Source organism: Heliangelus exortis, chromosome 2 (genome assembly GCF_036169615.1).
Source record: "Heliangelus exortis chromosome 2, bHelExo1.hap1, whole genome shotgun sequence".
Classification (NCBI taxonomy): Eukaryota; Metazoa; Chordata; class Aves; order Apodiformes; family Trochilidae; genus Heliangelus; species Heliangelus exortis.
The window spans coordinates 108,285,201-108,302,805 of record NC_092423.1 but is presented as its reverse complement, the minus strand read 5'-3'; the positions used below and the strand labels follow the sequence as shown (position 1 = coordinate 108,302,805).

The following is a 17,605-nucleotide window of genomic DNA, read 5'->3' as shown; positions in this document are numbered from 1 at the left end:
GACTGCTGGCTCTGTAAAATTATGAGTATCACTCTCTGTGTGCATGACAGTCATTTATGACTGAGGAACAGGCTTCAGCTAAAGTGAGGTGCTCGTGCTTTGCTGGTACTAAACTCCTACTTCTTGTGGAAGTCCCTGTGGCAATAACTTACATAGCCCTTTATGTAACTGACTCTTCTCTTGACATGCATAATGAAAAGCCATTATATTCCTTATCTAAAAACCTAATTAATATTTTTATACTAAAGGGATCAACTCATGGACTACACTGAGGCCTCAGAGCTGTTAAGTAAGAAATTAAGTACATGACAACAAGAAACTCTGCCATACTAGTGCCCTAGAATGTCCATTATACGTAAAGATAAAGTGGTATAGAAATAATACTCATACTGGGAAAAAGCACCTAGCAAGGATGTGCAAAAGAGAGTATTAAAAAGGATCTGTCCATTTGCTGTCTTGTCTTTGTTATATTCCCCAATGCTCCAAAGCAGTAGATTGTGAAAAGTAGCATTCCTACTGCACAAACCCTTTAGTTAATGTCTTAATGTTTAAGTTAATCACTTACATTAAGTGTTCCCTGTGCCCTGGATTTCCTCAGTAAAAAACATCTAACAACAAAACTTAAACACCTCATATGATGATGGTTGTCATGGCACATTTTAATCTGCTAATTATTATGCATAAATTCCATTAAAACAGACCTCAAAAATTAATTTTAAAATGTCAGTAACTTTTAAAGAATTAGTTTATAATTTATATTTATTAGCATTTTTAATACTTAGCATTTTTAAAATCTATGATGTAATTCTAAGTATTGATGGATTAACTTCATAAAGCAATTTTTTTTAAAAGAAAGAGTCTTGACTTTTTAAAATATATGAGAAGAACTGAATCTTCATCTGCTGCAGAATGCCATCTCTGTATCATCATCAATGAAATTGTGCTGACTTGCCCTAGTTGTGCACTTGGAGTAATAATATCTAATTAATTTTACTTAGTTAAAGGGAATTCATGTATTCTTTGCATCTTACTTGTAAAATTAGCCTAGTCATTGTCTCTTTCTTTTGCCTGTAGCCAGAATTTCTTCTGTGTTGTATATTCTACTCCTGCAAAGGGCCATGTCAGTCAAACAAAAAAAAAACCCACTATTTGATTTTAGAAACTTTGCAGCATCTTAGAAAAAACAAGATAAAGTATACTACAGAAATTTTGTCTTTTAGTCTGTAGAAGCTGTATGTATATTTTGCAAGAGGGAAGAACTGCCCTAATGCTGTCTTTAAAAACTGTATTAGAAAATACATGCTTGAGCCTTGGGTCTGAAGTTCTTCTTGGAATTAATTCTTTTGGATGAGTTACAAACCTTAAAAAATTCAATTCTAATTCAAGTGTAGACACACTGCTATAATTCTACCCACAACTTCTTCCACTGGAGAATGACTGCCTTTGATAACTGGTTTATTAACTTTTACAGCATATGACTATGATTTGTGAAGCAGACAATTTTATTTTCATTTCCTTCAAAAAGAAAATAAAAAAAGTATTTTATTTGCTTCAATACTTACTTTTCACCATAAAACCTTTCAAAGAATTTTTCTTTCCAAGGTTCTGTTTTCTTTTCCTTTTCAATCTCTTGCCTGATGCGCAACTGCATTTCTGGTGTAAATTCCCCTAAAAAAAAAATACTAACATATTGAATAAAACTTGTCAAGGATTAGCTTAATATGGGGTAATTACAAATTACCAATACAAAGATGACATACAGTGATTTCTACCACAGTCATCCAAGAATTTCAAATTAAGAGAATGAAAAACAGAAGTGTGACGTAGAAAGATTTAATTTACCATATAACATCACTATTTCAAAAGTAATTGGTGGGATTTAGTTGCACACATTTATGTTCCCAAGGCTTTCGGTGATGAAAAAGCTCTGTTTTTTTAAGCTGTCAAATTAAGCTGCCACAGCAAGCTGTAAAAATGTACACTAAATTCAAAATGGAATCAGCAGTTCTTTTTTTTTTTTTTTTTTTCGCTGAATTACTGCTGTATAACACTTTCTACTTTAAAAGCATTTCTTGAATGTTGAAACAGAGACATTATTCATAAAAACAATTAACCTTTGGTAAATCTGAGAACAAGCAGAGTTACCTTCTGCCAGTCGCTGTTTCCACCCTTGTGCTGCATATGCGAAGAATTCATTATTTAGAGCAGAGCTACTGAGGCGCAAAACTCCATCGCTTCCCATCTAGAAAATAAGCGATGGTGGCAAAAGATTGTGTCAGAAATAGCTTCAGCTAAGATCATGTAAAAACAGAGTTTCAATTAAGGGGAATGGGTACAGATAGGGAGTGGGAATAACAAAGAAAATTACCTAACATCACTGAAACAGCATTTTCATTTTAGCTGTTACTGTAAATGCAAGGGGGCTATAAGCCAGAATCAGTGTGCTTTTTTCAGTCATCAGTATTACTGACAATAACTCAGTTTACAACTGATGGATGTGTTTTAATCACAGCCCTCTGTGTTGAGCCTACGTCTAAAGCTATTGTACACAATCAAAAATCAAGACCATTATTGCACTTGTGCATCTGCCTGGAATACGGTACAAAACAAATTAATTAAACGTAATGAAGGCAGTAACATTGCTGGTTTTAAATAAACCTAGCACACTATTAGCTAATATGCTGGCATAAGAGTGGATGACAGGTAACCTTAACAAAAGAGCTGGTGTTAGCTCAGCACTACTAACTAAAACTATATAAACACATAATTTTATACGTATCAGCAAGAAAAACTGTGGAAGAACATTATAATTACTTTTGCTTTCTACATCTGTCAAAACACCATTAGAAGTCTAAATCACATTAGTTTCTACAATAATTTTTAAAAGCAATTTAACTATCGTGCTTCTTTTAATCATAAAATATAATGCTTATTGTCAGGTTGTGACGACATGCCTCACTATTGAAGGAATTTTAATAACTTGGAAAAGAAATTATATAAGCAAATTAGCAGTAGCACCTCTAGCATAATAAGTATACAGACAATAAAAAGAAACTAGCAAATTAATGGCTATAGAAGGGAAATGGGTGAAGAGTTAATGTTGCTAGAACAACCTCTCACTATTTATCATCCTTTAAGGTAACTAAGAGACAAATGTTTGACAACACCACTTGTGATCTATCTAAATCCTGCACATTTTCCAGCATATCAACACAAGTTTTGGCTACAAAATATGCTCTAATTCACAGTGATTGTTTCATATTGGAAACAGAAAGAAAGTAATGTGTCAGAAGCATTTTAGGATATCTAGCTGTATCTCTCTCACTGAATATTTCACTATACCAGCACTCTCACAGTATTTCACCGATAATGCTGGCTCTATTTCAGAACAGTCTTTGCTGCTTTACTCATTGCCTAGGTGACATCCTGTCCCACAATTATCTCATAGGAGTAAATCAGAAAGATGTAAAGTAGCAGAAAGACAAGCAGATTGATGAGCATGGACTCTGTAAAACAGGCAATGCCAAAGGCATTCGATTACAGCAAGAAAATAGTGCAAAGGTGTCAGAGTCCCTCAGCAGGATATGAACCTACAGTACTGCTGCCTGTGATTTCCAGATATATCACATTGTTTTGCCAACAAGTCACAGGCTTTGCTTTCAACTGAAATAAAATGCTTCTATGTCTCTCATGGTGTGTTTTAGGGAACACGTGCATGAATTACAGATAGGCTATGAGTAATGCTGAAACTGGAGAAAACTAGAAAGACACTGAAATATGCAGCATAATCAGAAAGAAAATAAAGTCAGTGAGACAAGAGAAGGACCATAAAGAACATGTACTTATTGTATAAAGCAAACTGGTATGCCACGTTATCCTCTTTCTTGACAAATCAAGTATTTAAATTCCAGAACTGACTGATTAAAGTAGGATTTTTAGATACAAGTGCACTTTTTTTTTTGCATCTGAACAAACAACCCAATATATGGTGGAAAAACACTACTTACATGATTTTCTAAAGCAGTAAGGTGAGAAATTACAAAGCAGAGTCACAAGTTACAAAATAAACAACTGTTTCTCAGAGAAAGGTGATGAAGTGACCATTAATTTCTACACAGAAGGAGATGAAATAGTAACAGCCACTTGTGTCAGCCCAGGTTCTATTCCAAACTCCAGTAAATTCAAGATGTTATCCCTAAGCCTGACAGAAATGAACAATACAGAGAGGAAATTGTTCTTATCATATTTAAACTCACTTAAATGCAGGCTAGCTCTGAAAGGCATGGTCCTCCTGAAACTCCATTGATCAGCTGATGGCAAAAACAGTGTAGCCATCCCACCAGCCAGCTCAATAAATCTCATAGGAAAGTAACAATTTGCAGACAATAATTTTCAGTTAAATCAGAATGATGATCCAACTTACTCTAAGGTGTCATGCAAAGTTGTAATGTACAGCAAGAGGTGGAAAGAGAATGCCACTTTTCAGAAGCAATCCACTTTCAGATTGCATTAAACATAATATGAAACTGTAGCCATGTGTGATTGAGCCATGTCACTAGGCTGCATAAATCAAGATCATGATGAAGACTGCCAAGTTATATTACCATGTGAATAGAAGAAGAACATTATTAGCTTCATTCTAACCCTGCTGTTTTTAAGGAGGTGAGAAAAGCAAGCTTTGTAGGAAGAGTTACTGAATCTTCTACTGGCTAATTTATTTGGAAAAAACGCCAAGTTTTTGGGTGCTCAATTCCTCTTAAGGTAAGAAAAATAAAGTGCAACCCCTAAGTTAAATGCTAGAAAGAGGCTCAATCAAAAGCCAACGTTAACCAGTCCACCTGAGACAAAAGTACAGGATGGAACTTCAGAGCAGAATGCTAACATTAGCAGGGCCACAGGCAAAGTTCATTAGTTCTTCTTAGTGGGTAAGAAAAAACACCAGGTTTTAAGTACCTGTGGAAGAAATAAGAGGGTGCGGGGAATGTGGGGGGAATCAGAGGAATAGCAGAAAGGGGGAATGGGAATATCACAATGGGTTACTTAAGAAGAAAAATTAGTATCGGCTAATTAGCAGTGGAACAACAGATCACTTATGGACTGCATTGGAAAACACGCACATTGCACTGATCAGTTCAGTTATTAAGTGTAGCAGCTTACAAGTATCAGGGTGCTATATTCACAAGATTGCAAATTTGATGCTAAAGATGCTTAAGTTATGAAAAGTACAAAGAACAAATTCAAGACAAAGCTCGTGCCAAGTTCACGATAGCCACTGCCTCTTTGATGAACTGGCAGAGGACGACATTCCCCAAGAGCTGTGATCATGGGACCTAAGTAGCTGGAACAGCCAAAATCTAGACAGAAAGGCATATAATGATAAAGAAGGTGGAAACAAACTAATAAACTAGTGCAAAAGCTTCCAGTGATCTATTTTACCATCACACAAAAGCATTATTTCAGGCTTAAACACTATGGAGTGATGCATAAAAGTAGTCATTATTCTTACAGCAGAAGCCCCATCCCTGGAAATTTTCAAGGTCAAGCTGGACGGGGTATTGAGCAACCTGATCTAGTTGAAGATGTCCCTGCTCACTAGAAGAAAGGTTGAAGTCCCTTCCAGTCCAAACCATTCTGTGGTTATCTGATCTTTGTACACATAATTGAGGGTAAGAGATATACCGATGGAAAATTGGAGGAAATTGAGTTAGCCAGACCCAATTACTCTGCCAAACTTGCTCAGTAATTTGAAATCAAAATAAAACTGGGGGAGGGGAGGAAGGGGACGAGAATGAATCAGGAAGAATTTATTTAATCAGTTAAAGCTCAAAGAGAAAAAGACAAAAAAGCTAAAGAAAGTCATAATGGCTAAAGAGCTGAAGTGAATGAGACAGAAATTTTCTAAATGTTACAAAAAGAAAATACTAAACAGAAAACATCTATGAGGAAATGATAGTCTGAGGAAGTTGGGGTTGTTCAGCCTGGAGAGGAAGGGGCTCCAAGGTTACATTATAGCAGCTTTCCAATACCTCAAGGGGCCCACAAGGAAGCTGGGGTAGGACTTTTTACATGGGTGTGTAGTGAGAGGACAAGGGGCAATGGTTTCAAACTTGAGAGGGGAGATTTAGATTAGATATTAGGAGGAAATTATTTACTACGAGGATGGTAAGACATTGGCACAGGTTGTCCTGGGAGTTTTGGCTGCTCAGGGAAGTTGCCACTGCCTCCTCCCTGGAAGTGTTCAAGGCCAGGTTGGATGGGGCCTTGAGCAACCTGGTCTAGTGGGAGGTGTCCCTGTGCATAGCAGGGGGGGTTGGAAGTAGATGATCTTTGTGGTGCCTTCCAACCCAAACCATTCTATGATTTTATGATTCTAAACTAACATGAAGTTCAAAAATTTAGCTATTTTTGCTTCATTTAGAGATTTTTCCGGAGGGGAAAAAAGTTCGAAGAAATTAGAACAGACACAAAATGAGCAATGTTACATCTAGTTGTTTTTCATCAGTCTAAAAGAAACACCACCACTAAGAAAGATATTTCAGTCCTTTTTTCAATACACTATTCAAGTGAAACAGGATGACGTTTTTTTTGCTCTGTTAAACCTGGAGAGTTGAAGAGGTCTTCCTCCTACAATATTAGCTAACAAACTCTACTGAAATCTCCTTTTCTTACCTCACCCAAAGAATGCACCTTCACCTAGGTCAAAAAGTTAAAGTGGAAACTGAGAATTCTGAGGACAAAGGGTGTTTTTATTTCTTTGTGCTCTGATGACAGAATTCCCGTAACTAATCACTAGATCTTAATTAGAATTTGAAGAAACATGTCAATAAAGCAATTTTTAAGTACACTATTAATTTTTATGGTATGTAAAAAATGCTGTACAACAGAGACAAGTGTGCTAATGAGCTGGAACAACAAATATGTCTCGGAGAACGTATGCTTTATCCTGTTGAGCTTTAAATTTCCATTTTTCTAATTAAGCACAATGGTAGAATTAGGCTTTCTAATTAATACTTCTGTGAAGAATTAAAAATGGCATTTTAAAGTTACTCTTTTTATCAAAAGCAAACAAAAAATCCACCCAACCTCAAAACATATCTGCTAGAACCTAACATCTGTCTGTACCACCAGCAAGTGTCAAACACTTAGCTGAGTCATCTTCTCATGAGCAACTACTTCAATTACTTTCCTTCAAGTTCCAGAAAATTTTCTTCTGACAACAAGGCACATTTATTTTTGCAGCTCAGCCTGAAGATGCACACTGGTGGTTTAGTAGGGATACAGCAAGTACTGCATAGGTGTATACTGGTAGGTTTTTTGATCTTGGTGAGAATGTTTGAATTCAAGGAATTAGCAAATGCATTATTCTCCTCTCTGTTTCAAGTGATTCAAAATTCTCCTAATGTATTTAGAAGACCTCTAAAGATCCACTATTTGTAGCTCCTGTGTAGTATAATGTATTTCTTACATGAAAGCTGATGTGCGACCATAATACCTCACAATACAAAATTAAATAAAAAAATCAGTGAGATAAGTGAAGATTCATCCAGATTAAGTGTCTAGTACCACTCAAACAATTATATGCTTTCTGCAAACTGCTACTAGCCTTCTTTTGTGCTTTTATATTTTAGCTTGGGGGAGGAACAGTCCTATAATTCAGCCTTTCCCAAAGGTATGTATAGGAATTATGCTCAAAAGTTAGAAGATAAAAGAAAATACCTTAAGACAGTTTTGCATTAAAGCCTTCAAAATATTAAAAATGAAAAATTTAGCAGCACAAAGGAAATATTTCATTTTACTCATGGATGTGGAGAGACACCACTACCGTTTTATAACATGGAACAAATGTGATTCTCCAGTACTGGCCAATGGCATAAAACTGACCTGTGAGGAACATACTGTACAAGTGTAGCATCTCAAGATACACCACCTTAGTGGTGATTTTCTAAATCTTAGACTGATTTTCTAAAGGCAAACACTTTGGTGAACTGGCAGAGAAGACCACTATCTGTATTCCAACCTTACTTCCCAAAATTAATACTAAGGGGAACTCTCTCCAAAAAACAGAACTCTTTGAGTCCCAGTACACAGAAATGCTTAATTTAGGTACTCTGCATCATGACTCTGGAAGAGCTCCTCTGTTTCCACTAACAGTAAAGGATACATAAGGAAGATCAGACTCTTTAAGCAGGGCTTCTACATTTGCTACCTAAAGTATTCAGCATGAAATAACCCCTCTCAACCTAAATGCAAAAAGAATATCAACCGTTACGTTTGTAGCATCCCAGGTGCTCTCTTGCTCCACTAAATCCCCAAAGGATTAAAAATTGCTACTTAACATACTAGAAAGTGATAGTAAGCTTTTCTTCTTAATGTTTAGTGTAAACCTCTCAGGCCATTTCCTCTAGTCCTATTATTATTCACTTCAGAGAAAAGGCCAGAACCCACCTCTCTACAACCTCCTTTCAGGTAGTTGTAGAGAGCAATAAGGTCTCCTTTCAGTCACCTCTTCTCCAAGCTAGACACTTCCAGTTCCCTCCATCTCTCCTCACAGGGCTTGATCTCCAGACCCTTCACCATCTTGGTTGCCCTTCTCTGAACTTCCTCCAGCAATTCAGTGTCTTTCTTGTAGTGAGGGGCCCAGAACTGGACACAGCACTCAAGGTGAGGCCTCACCAGTGATGAGTACAGGGGTTATGATCATTTCTCTTCTCCTGCTGGCTGCACTATTCCTGATACAAGCCAGGATGCTGTTGGCCTTCTTGGCCACCTGGGCACACTGCTGGCTCATATTCAGACAGGTATCAACCAGCATCCCCAGGTCCTTTTCTGCTTGGCAGCTTTCCAACAACTCCTCTCAGCCTTTTAGTATTGCATGGGGTCACTGTGACTGAAGTACAGGACCTGGCACTTGGCCCTGTGAAACCTCATTTTACGGAACCTGGACCACTGATCGAGCCTGTCCAGCTCCCTATGCAGAGCCTTCCTCCCCCCGTGCAGATTGACACTCCCACCCAACTTGGTGTCATCTGCAAACTTACTGAGGAAGCACTCAATCTAGCACTCCGTATCTAGATCATTGATGAAAATATTGAACAGGACTGGGCCCAAAATAGAGCCCTGGGGAACACCACTTGTGATCAGCCAACGACTGGATTTAGCTCTGTTGACAACAACTCTCTGGGATCTGCCATGTAGCCAGTTTTTAACACAGTGAAGAGTACACCTGTCTGTGCCCTAAGCCTACAGCTTCTTTAGGAGAATGCTAGGGAGACAGTGTCAAAAGCTTTCCTAAAGTCCAGGTAGACAATGTCCACAGTCTTTCCCTCATCCTGCCTATCCTCATCCCATGCTGCCTGTGCCTGAAACCCTGGCTGTCCTGCACTTGCCATGTTGAGGGCATTTAGTATGAACCCCTCCATAATTTTTCCAGGTACCAAGGTCAGGCTGATGGGTCTGTAATTCCTCAGACCCTCCTTCTAGCCCTTGTAGATGGGCCTCACACTGGCAAGGTCCCCCTCATCTGGGACCCCCACTGTTAACCAAGACCATAAGTAAATGACAGGGACATGGTGAGCTCCTCTGCCAGCTCCCTCAATATTCTCAGGTGGATCCCATCTGGTCCCATGGACTTGTGGTTGTCCAGGTGCTGTAGCAGGTCTTGAGCTGATTATGGGGGGAGGTTTTGCTGCTCTCTGTCCTTATCTTCTAACTCAGGAAGTTAAATATCCTGGAGGTGGCTGGTCTGACTAATGCAGATGGAGGCAAAGAAAGCATTCATTTTCTTAACACACGCCTTGGTGAGTAATTCTATTCATTTCTGACACATCCATTGTATTGGATAGGCAAACTGTGTCCAAACTTATGTTTGCTGATCCTATAAATTTCCTTCACTTCCTTCTGGTGATGATGAAGTCTGATGCATTGTTCTTTCCTGCCATCATGTCTTTGTCAGCACAAAACAGATCTCATACTTCTTAAGACCAGGCTTGGTGGTTCACGTGGTAACAGAAGTGAACTGCCTTCTCTTTAAAGTCCCTATTTTTTTAAAATAGGCTGCCTACTTAGATTACTTTAGCCACTCAAATACAGATGTAAACAGCAGCTATAAGTAGCTATTAACTATATTAATAGAAAACACTGACCTTAGGCCTGAGACTTTTTCAAGGCTTGCAAAGCAGAATGTGTAATGGAAGACAGAAAGAGCAAATATAAGTTTGGCTCAATTGTGTTTGTTTCGGCTGGGATAGGGTTAATTTTTCCCATAGTAGCTGATAAGGGGCTGTGTTTTAGATCTGTGCTGTAAACAGTGTTGATAATTCAGGGATATTTTCATTACTGCTGAGCAGTGCTTACACAGAGTCAAGGCCTTTGCTGCTTCTCACCTCATGCCAGCACTGAGCAGGCTGGGGGTGCACAAGAAGCTGGGAGGGGACACAATTAGGACAGCTGATCCCAAGTGACCAAGGGGATATTCCACACCATATGCCATTATGCTCAGCAATAAAAAGCTGAGAGAAGAAGAAGGGAGGAACTTCTGGAGTGATGCTGTTCGTCTTTCCAAGTCAGCCTTACACGTGATGGAGCCCTGCTCTCCTGGGGATGTCTGAACACCTGTCTGCCCATGAGAAGGAGAGAAGGAATTCCTTGTTTTGCTTTGCTGGCGTGCACAGTTTTTGCTTTACATATCAAACTATCCTTATCTCAACCTGTGAGTTTTCTCACTTTTGGTCTTACAATTATCTCCTCCATTCCACTGGAGGGGAGTGAGAGAGCAGCCGTGTGGTGCTGTGTAGCTGTCAGCTGGGGTTAAACCATGACACCATTCACTAGCAAGTCCCCCAGGTGATATTATCAAATATATGTGCACACCACCAAAACTGGGTGCTTGCCACCTGTGATCTGTGGTTTCAGGCCACTTAAAGTGCTTCTGGGATTATTTGAGGGGGTGACTGCTAGCAATCTTAACAAAAACAATATCCTGACTCACACTAAAAACTATCATTTGATTACAAGGATTAATATTTGCTGATAATTATTTCTATAGAGTTACTGCCAAAGTAAGGCATACAAGCCTAGACCCTACAGCTCTATACAAATGTTACTGAAAAAGTAAGGGAGGGTGGTGGCATTTCTGGTTGGAATTAATTTTAAGATTAAAACAACTAATTTAACTGTCTGGATGTGACATAGGTTTCCAATCTCAAAATTTAGTAACTGGAGGTCTAGCCAGTGCAGTCAGTGGAGTCTACAGGACTATTGGGCTGACCAGCAAGTTGGCATCTACTTCACAGTAAGATAAGTAGCTCTTCAGGCATTTTATTCAGGTATTGACTGGATCTGCATTGTCTGTAATGGGAGTTAAGACATTCGTAGACATACAGATTTAGATGGCTTTATTTGGAAGGGAATCCTACCACCCTCTGTGCCTAGCAGCTGAGAAACTGAATACAGGAAAGCTACACAGCAGTAGCACATTGCAACAACAGGAAAATGTAACAAGAAAAGCACTGAACAAATTAATTCCCACAGCAACAAATTTCTAAAGGCAATGGAGCTCTTCATTCACTACTGAAAACTTAAAAAAAAAAGACACCCTTTTTTCACACAGAGCAGAGTTAGATACAATTTGGACAAAATGTCCCATGTATAAGCAGTCACACAAAACTGACACAACAGACAACAGACCCAGATCTACTGCACTGAACATCAAGACTACTTTCCTTTTCCCCTTGGATCAGCATGTGTTAAATGGGCACGTAAATTTTAAATAGGTAGTCTCAGGCACCAGTAACTATTTTACATGTGTGACTGTTTGGCAAGTTTGAAATTCAGATATAACAGTGCAAAGCACCCAAGCATACCATCAGGAAATAAAAAAGTTCACTCCATGCCAAACCCTCCAAACCTTCCTATGATCTTTATATACAGATAAAGGTAATCCCAAAATTACAACCTGTTCTACAAAAAGGAAGGAACCAACCCCAAAAACAGATGAGAAAAGCCAGTGCTCTCAGTATCCAAGAGCTGGACCACCTCCAAAGGGGACTGCAAGAGGGGAATGAAGACAACAGAGATCCAATTAAGGTTTTGGAAGGTATGATGCCTGCAAAATCTGCCCATTTCACTGATTCTTAGACTCTGAGGTCTACCTACATTCACTCTAAGCACACAGACAGAAATAAGACTGAGTGGATCAGAGGCAACAAGGAGGATGTAGGACTCATCATGAGACCTAGGGATCTGCTGATGTTTTTATAAGCAGTGAAAGACATACACTGGTAATGGAGCCATGGTTTAATAGGTGCTATAGGCAATGGATTTGGCATCTTCACCCATGGGGTGATGCCATGGGTGGCTTAGAGGTTTAGAGGAGATAAGAAAAGACGGAAAACAGCCCTCACGGAGGAAAGGAACTTGTTGTAAAGACAGACTTGCCAATTCCTCCAAAATTTGAATATTGTATTTATGTACATGGCCCAATAATATGGGCAAATCAAACCAAATAAAATCATCTTCTGTGGCCCACTGCAAAAGCAAGTTTATTATTAAAGAAGGGGTTAAAGAAGGGGCCAACATGACCACAGTGGTACATTTATCTCAGTCTTTTATGGTTGAACATTAGTGCAAGAACTACAAATGGTACATAGGGGGCACTTGGAAGATTTAGTTGGCAATCAACATTTTGACTTAATTAGCAAAATGAAGATCTGATAATTCAAGTGACTGTTAGTAACATGTAAGATTAAAGCTTATCTGGGAAAAAATAAAGAAGAAATGACAACAGAATAAAAAAATAGCCATACTTTCATAAATGCAGAATTACTTGGGAAAATCCACAAGAATGTGGTGCTAGTGAAAAAGGAGTTAAAGAAACCTCATGGTTTTTAAAATAAACAATGCTGAGCACATGGAGTGCAAAGCCTCCTGCAAAGGAATAATGGGGATTGTACAATGAGGCCACATTGTCTTAGTTAGGACCTCACTGTTGATCTCACAGCATGAAGGGAATGGAAATGAGGTCAACTTACTAAGCAAGAATACCATCAGAACATAGAATAATGGGCCAAAATTAAACACAGTTGGCAAGGGACACATCAAACTCCAAAAGAAATAATACTATAAGTACATTAGGAGCAAGAGGATGATGAAAGAAAAGGTTAGTCCACTGTGCAACATAAAAGAAAAAATAGAGGGATACAGAGACAAAGCTAATGTTCATGCTGGTTTTTTTTTTTCATCCATCTTCACCACAAATCTGCTGCACCGAGGTACATAACATAACTAATAACAACAACAAAAGAGTAAGATCTCACCCTTGAAGAAGCAAGGAGCTGAATATTACTTAATGTATTCATATCATCTGGGCTTGATAGACTAGGCTGTTAAATGTCAAGTTTTGAATGTTTCAGAACTGTTAATAGATACAGAGAAGTGAAAAGGAAAACTGCAAAATTATACCTGCTATCTATATGTATACAGCACGTGTATCAGCTGTACCTAAAGAAGGTGGTAAGAACAGCTAAGGATTCAAACACTAAGCCAGCTTTGGAAGAGCTCTATGGCCTATGCACAGACAACCAATTATTTTTTGAGATGCCCAGAGGTGTCCTAAAGTTATTCATACAAACACATTCTGGGCACATACAACCCAAAACCTACAGAGGACCTATAACCTTTTGAAGAAGCTGGGTACAAGACTACATACTGGAGCGCATCTCAATTGACACAACAAACCTGTGTTTAAATATCTTCCTTGCTCCACATGTCTTGAAGCTCTGGAGAATATGTGCAGTGACTAAAACACAAGATATCACACTACACAGAGCTGCTTGGGAAATTAACAAGGAGCTGAGCAAGAGCCAACATGAATTTGTTGAGAATAGGTCATGTTAAGTCAGCCCATTTTCTTTCTGACAGCGTAAAAGGCCTTGTAATAGAAAAGAAACAGCACAACTTTTATATCTTAACAATGCTGTGTCATATGATACTTTCTTAAGCAAAGCTAAGACACAAAAATTGTAACAAGGTGGCTATAGAACAACTCAGTACTCTTTAATTAGGCAACTATTGTTCATTTATTATGAGTTGGAAGGCTGTATTTCAGGGCCATGATAAAGACAAGGAAGGACTCTGCAAATAACATCTGTCAGAGGGTCTGAGTACACTGAATTCTACAATTGAAACTGAGAATTCTCTTGATGGATTTGAGAGTTATTTTGGAAAAAAGAGGGATAATTATGGCATTTCAATAGCAGCAAATGCAAAGTTTCAGATTCATGTAATAACAACTAGAGAAGTAAAAGATCAAGAAACTAAATGGCTATGTGATGCTTCAGTAGAAAAGTATTTGTGGTTCATGAGCACGTGGGCTGATCACAAGCTGAATGTAAGCCAACCTTGCTATAAAATTGCAATGGTGAGCACTGTGTAAAGATACAGAAATCACTTCTGCTCTCCTTGGTGTTACTTATCACTTGAGCTGCAGTAATATGTACATTTTGATTGCTGCAACTCAGAACTGGTATAAAATCTAAAGGACAGAAATAAGGCTAAACAGAGATTTGAGGTCCTGGATCTACAAAAACTGCATTAATAAGGGCTGCTTCTCAAGAAAAAGAAACAACAAAATGGAAAATGGGTTACTACTTTTGGTTTGCAAGCTATTGCAAAATGAACAGTGATCTCCATGCTCTCAATGTAGATGCAAAATTGAACAAAGAATAGAATTGCAGCAAGACAGATTCAGATTAGACAGCAATGAAGAGAAATAAAGCACTAAATTTATTTTTGAGAGGCTGCAAATTCTCCATCAGCAAACAGCCAGAAAATCTTTAAGACAGTATCTACCAAGAAAAACAGACATTGTTGATTCTGCCTTGGTGTAGAGAAGACTAGACAAATTGCCCTTTCTTTGAGCATTTTCCGTGTCAAAATATAAAAGATGCTAAAGAAATTAAAAAATTAGTAACAGAGTATTTCACAGTTTACAAAGCTAAAGGATGTGATGGCATAGCAAATTGCCATCTATTGTATCATCATTACAAACACAAACTTTAATAGCACTCTTGCATTTCTCCTCTGACCGACTGCCAACCTCCTTTTTTAAAAAGGTGTTTAAGTCAGCCCTTGCATTCAAGGCCTCTATCCTCTTAATGCACTTCCAGAGCCACTCTATGCAATCTGGTGCAACTGACCACAGCTCATTATTTGTATCTGAAACAACCACTCATTTGGACAGAATGGCCCTTAGAAACACTGTGATTTCATGAGATAATGGCTTAGCTTTGCCTGCATGTGATTTAAACCTTAGATTGCAATTAGTTCAAGATACCTTAAGTGGATGTCATAGAATGGAGCACTGCACTGCCTTCTGACTCTCCTTTTATAGCAGACAATTAATCTCAGTTTTTGAAAGCACCATTCTAAAACACAAACCTGTGGTTGCAGGCACCGCAGTTACGCATCACGATTTCTGGAAGCAGCCATATGCACTCATCACCAATTCTTTGCTTCCAGTTAATAGCTAAAGGCATATTAACAGATAAGTTACTTTTCTGTTCTTGAGGCTGAGTGTGGCATTCCAATTGAACAGACTTCTCATTAAGCCCAAGAATCAGAAATTATCCTTGGGAAATACAGAATGGCTGGAGAGAGTAGCATTATAAGGCCACAGGCTTTGTCCACACCAGTGATTTCTAGAAAAAAATGTAGCCATAGCAAAAGAGACAAGGCATTAAAAAGGGGAACAGAATTTTTTACATTATGTGCTCTTGCCAGTCTCTGGACTGCTTACTTTCTGACTGACACATTTTCAGAAAATCTAACAAGATCTGCTTGCACTTACATAAGCCTGAATTCTATATAATAAAGTAAAACAATGATTCTCCTGTTCATTGCTTTGTCTAATAATCTGGAAAGTAATTATGTCAAGGAGGTCTCTACAGCAAGACCTCACCCTGTCAAGGACTAGTTGGCAATTATAAAACTTAACTTTCACCCACCTGAAAAATACTTTTAAGTGAATTTCATGTGTTTCTAGGATGAAAATCACTGAGGAAGTTTCTCCATTTCCTACAGAATACTACTGACTGCTGAAGTATGCCATTACCTATCTGAAAGTCATTTTTCCACTTACACAACTACCATTCAAAGAAACTGTGATAAATGGGACCAAACTGAAAGGATGCTCCAAGAGTTGGCAAGTCTATAATAGAGAATGAGTGTGAATGTGCTTGGGTAAGAAAAGGAAAAGCAGCTGTAGCTTTTGAAATCTGAATCTGAAAGTTCTGCTAAACAATAGCTGCCTTTCTCAAGATAGTGCTTTTGGTACACAACTCAATGTTAAGCAAAGATACAATATTTTAAAATCAGTCAGTAATATGTGAGTGGTGCCATATGGTAACAGTATCAGGTTGAACAAACCCTTGATAATTGAGAGAAACCGATAATGTAGCTAAAGCTTATGAATGATCACATAATAGCCCATTACTAGGAAAGATGTCAAATAAAACATTTCTACTTATATGCAGCTTAGCTGACATACGACTGAAAAAGGTGATTTTTATTTTCCATAAAAATTTCACTCCATTTGGTTTAACTGTGGCTACTACTAATATATATGCATCCACCATCTTCTCCTTATATTTGCCAGCAATCAAACTTTTAGAATGCAAAAGACTTCCATGGGTTAGTTGCCTATTTTATGAAATACAGCACTTGGTTGTTATTTAAGCTGTTGTTCTTCAAATTTAGTTTGGTTCTGGTAGGCTAAAAAGCCCAAATCCAGTTATTTTTCTTTAGAATTTTTTTTATGTCTCATGTAAATTTTGGTGCCTTTCTCTGGATTCTTTTCAAAGTTTCAGTCCAAATGAACTGGCCACGCTTAATAGTCAGGCTGATGACTTGTACTATTTATTTAATGAAAAACTACTTTCATTACAGCAGATGTTTCTGCTGAGCTGTCCATAATCATGACCATATTAAATTTTATTATAAACTAGCAGTGGAATTTCCCACAAAAAACTGCATATGCTTTCCTACACTAAAGCCCCCCTTGCTACCATTAGGCTTCAATGTCTTGCTTTGACTGCCTTAATAAAGAACTGCACAGTATTGGATTACCTCTTAACTTCTGCATAAACCTCACACAGTAAGGGAAATGGCCAGAAAAAGACTCAAGAATCCACATGAAGTACCTGTAGGTGTGAAAGATAATTTGTATTTCCCTCCTAAATGGCAAGGAGGCAGAGCTTGGAGATCCAGAAAAAGGAACTCTATGGGGACAAACCAGTGGCACTATCAGGGCCTCAAAAAAACCTGTGTGAGGGGTCCTAACACGAAAATGAGAACAGCTTAACAAAAGCATCTTGAAAACAAGCTGCCACAGTGCAGACAGCAAAATAAACCCACCAGATTTCAACTAATTATTAGATTACTAGCTGCTCAGGTTTGGTTCAAGAAATTAAGAATTCTGTAAATTCTTCACAGAAGTGATGCTACCACAAAATACAGCCTTGCAAATTACATCACTGTAGGGAAAAAAAGCCCAAAAAGAGACAGGAACCTATCAGCTTAAAACACAAGCTTTTTATTCCTCTTCAGGGCT

The 17,605-nt window shown here is 38.2% G+C and overlaps 1 protein-coding gene across 5 annotated transcripts in view; it reads right to left on the bottom strand.

Moving 5' to 3' along the window:
- The window catches only part of ASXL3 (ASXL transcriptional regulator 3), a 129,524-nt gene that overhangs the window by 16,423 nt on the left and 95,496 nt on the right, over positions 1 to 17,605 (bottom strand). For all 5 annotated transcript variants that reach the window (XM_071737451.1, XM_071737447.1, XM_071737449.1 and 2 more), the window contains 2 exons: positions 2,146 to 2,242; positions 1,563 to 1,668 (listed from right to left, as the gene is read on the bottom strand). In XM_071737451.1, coding sequence (XP_071593552.1) covers positions 1,563 to 1,668; positions 2,146 to 2,242 — 203 coding nt within the window. The remainder of the gene's footprint in view (positions 1 to 1,562; positions 1,669 to 2,145; positions 2,243 to 17,605) is intronic.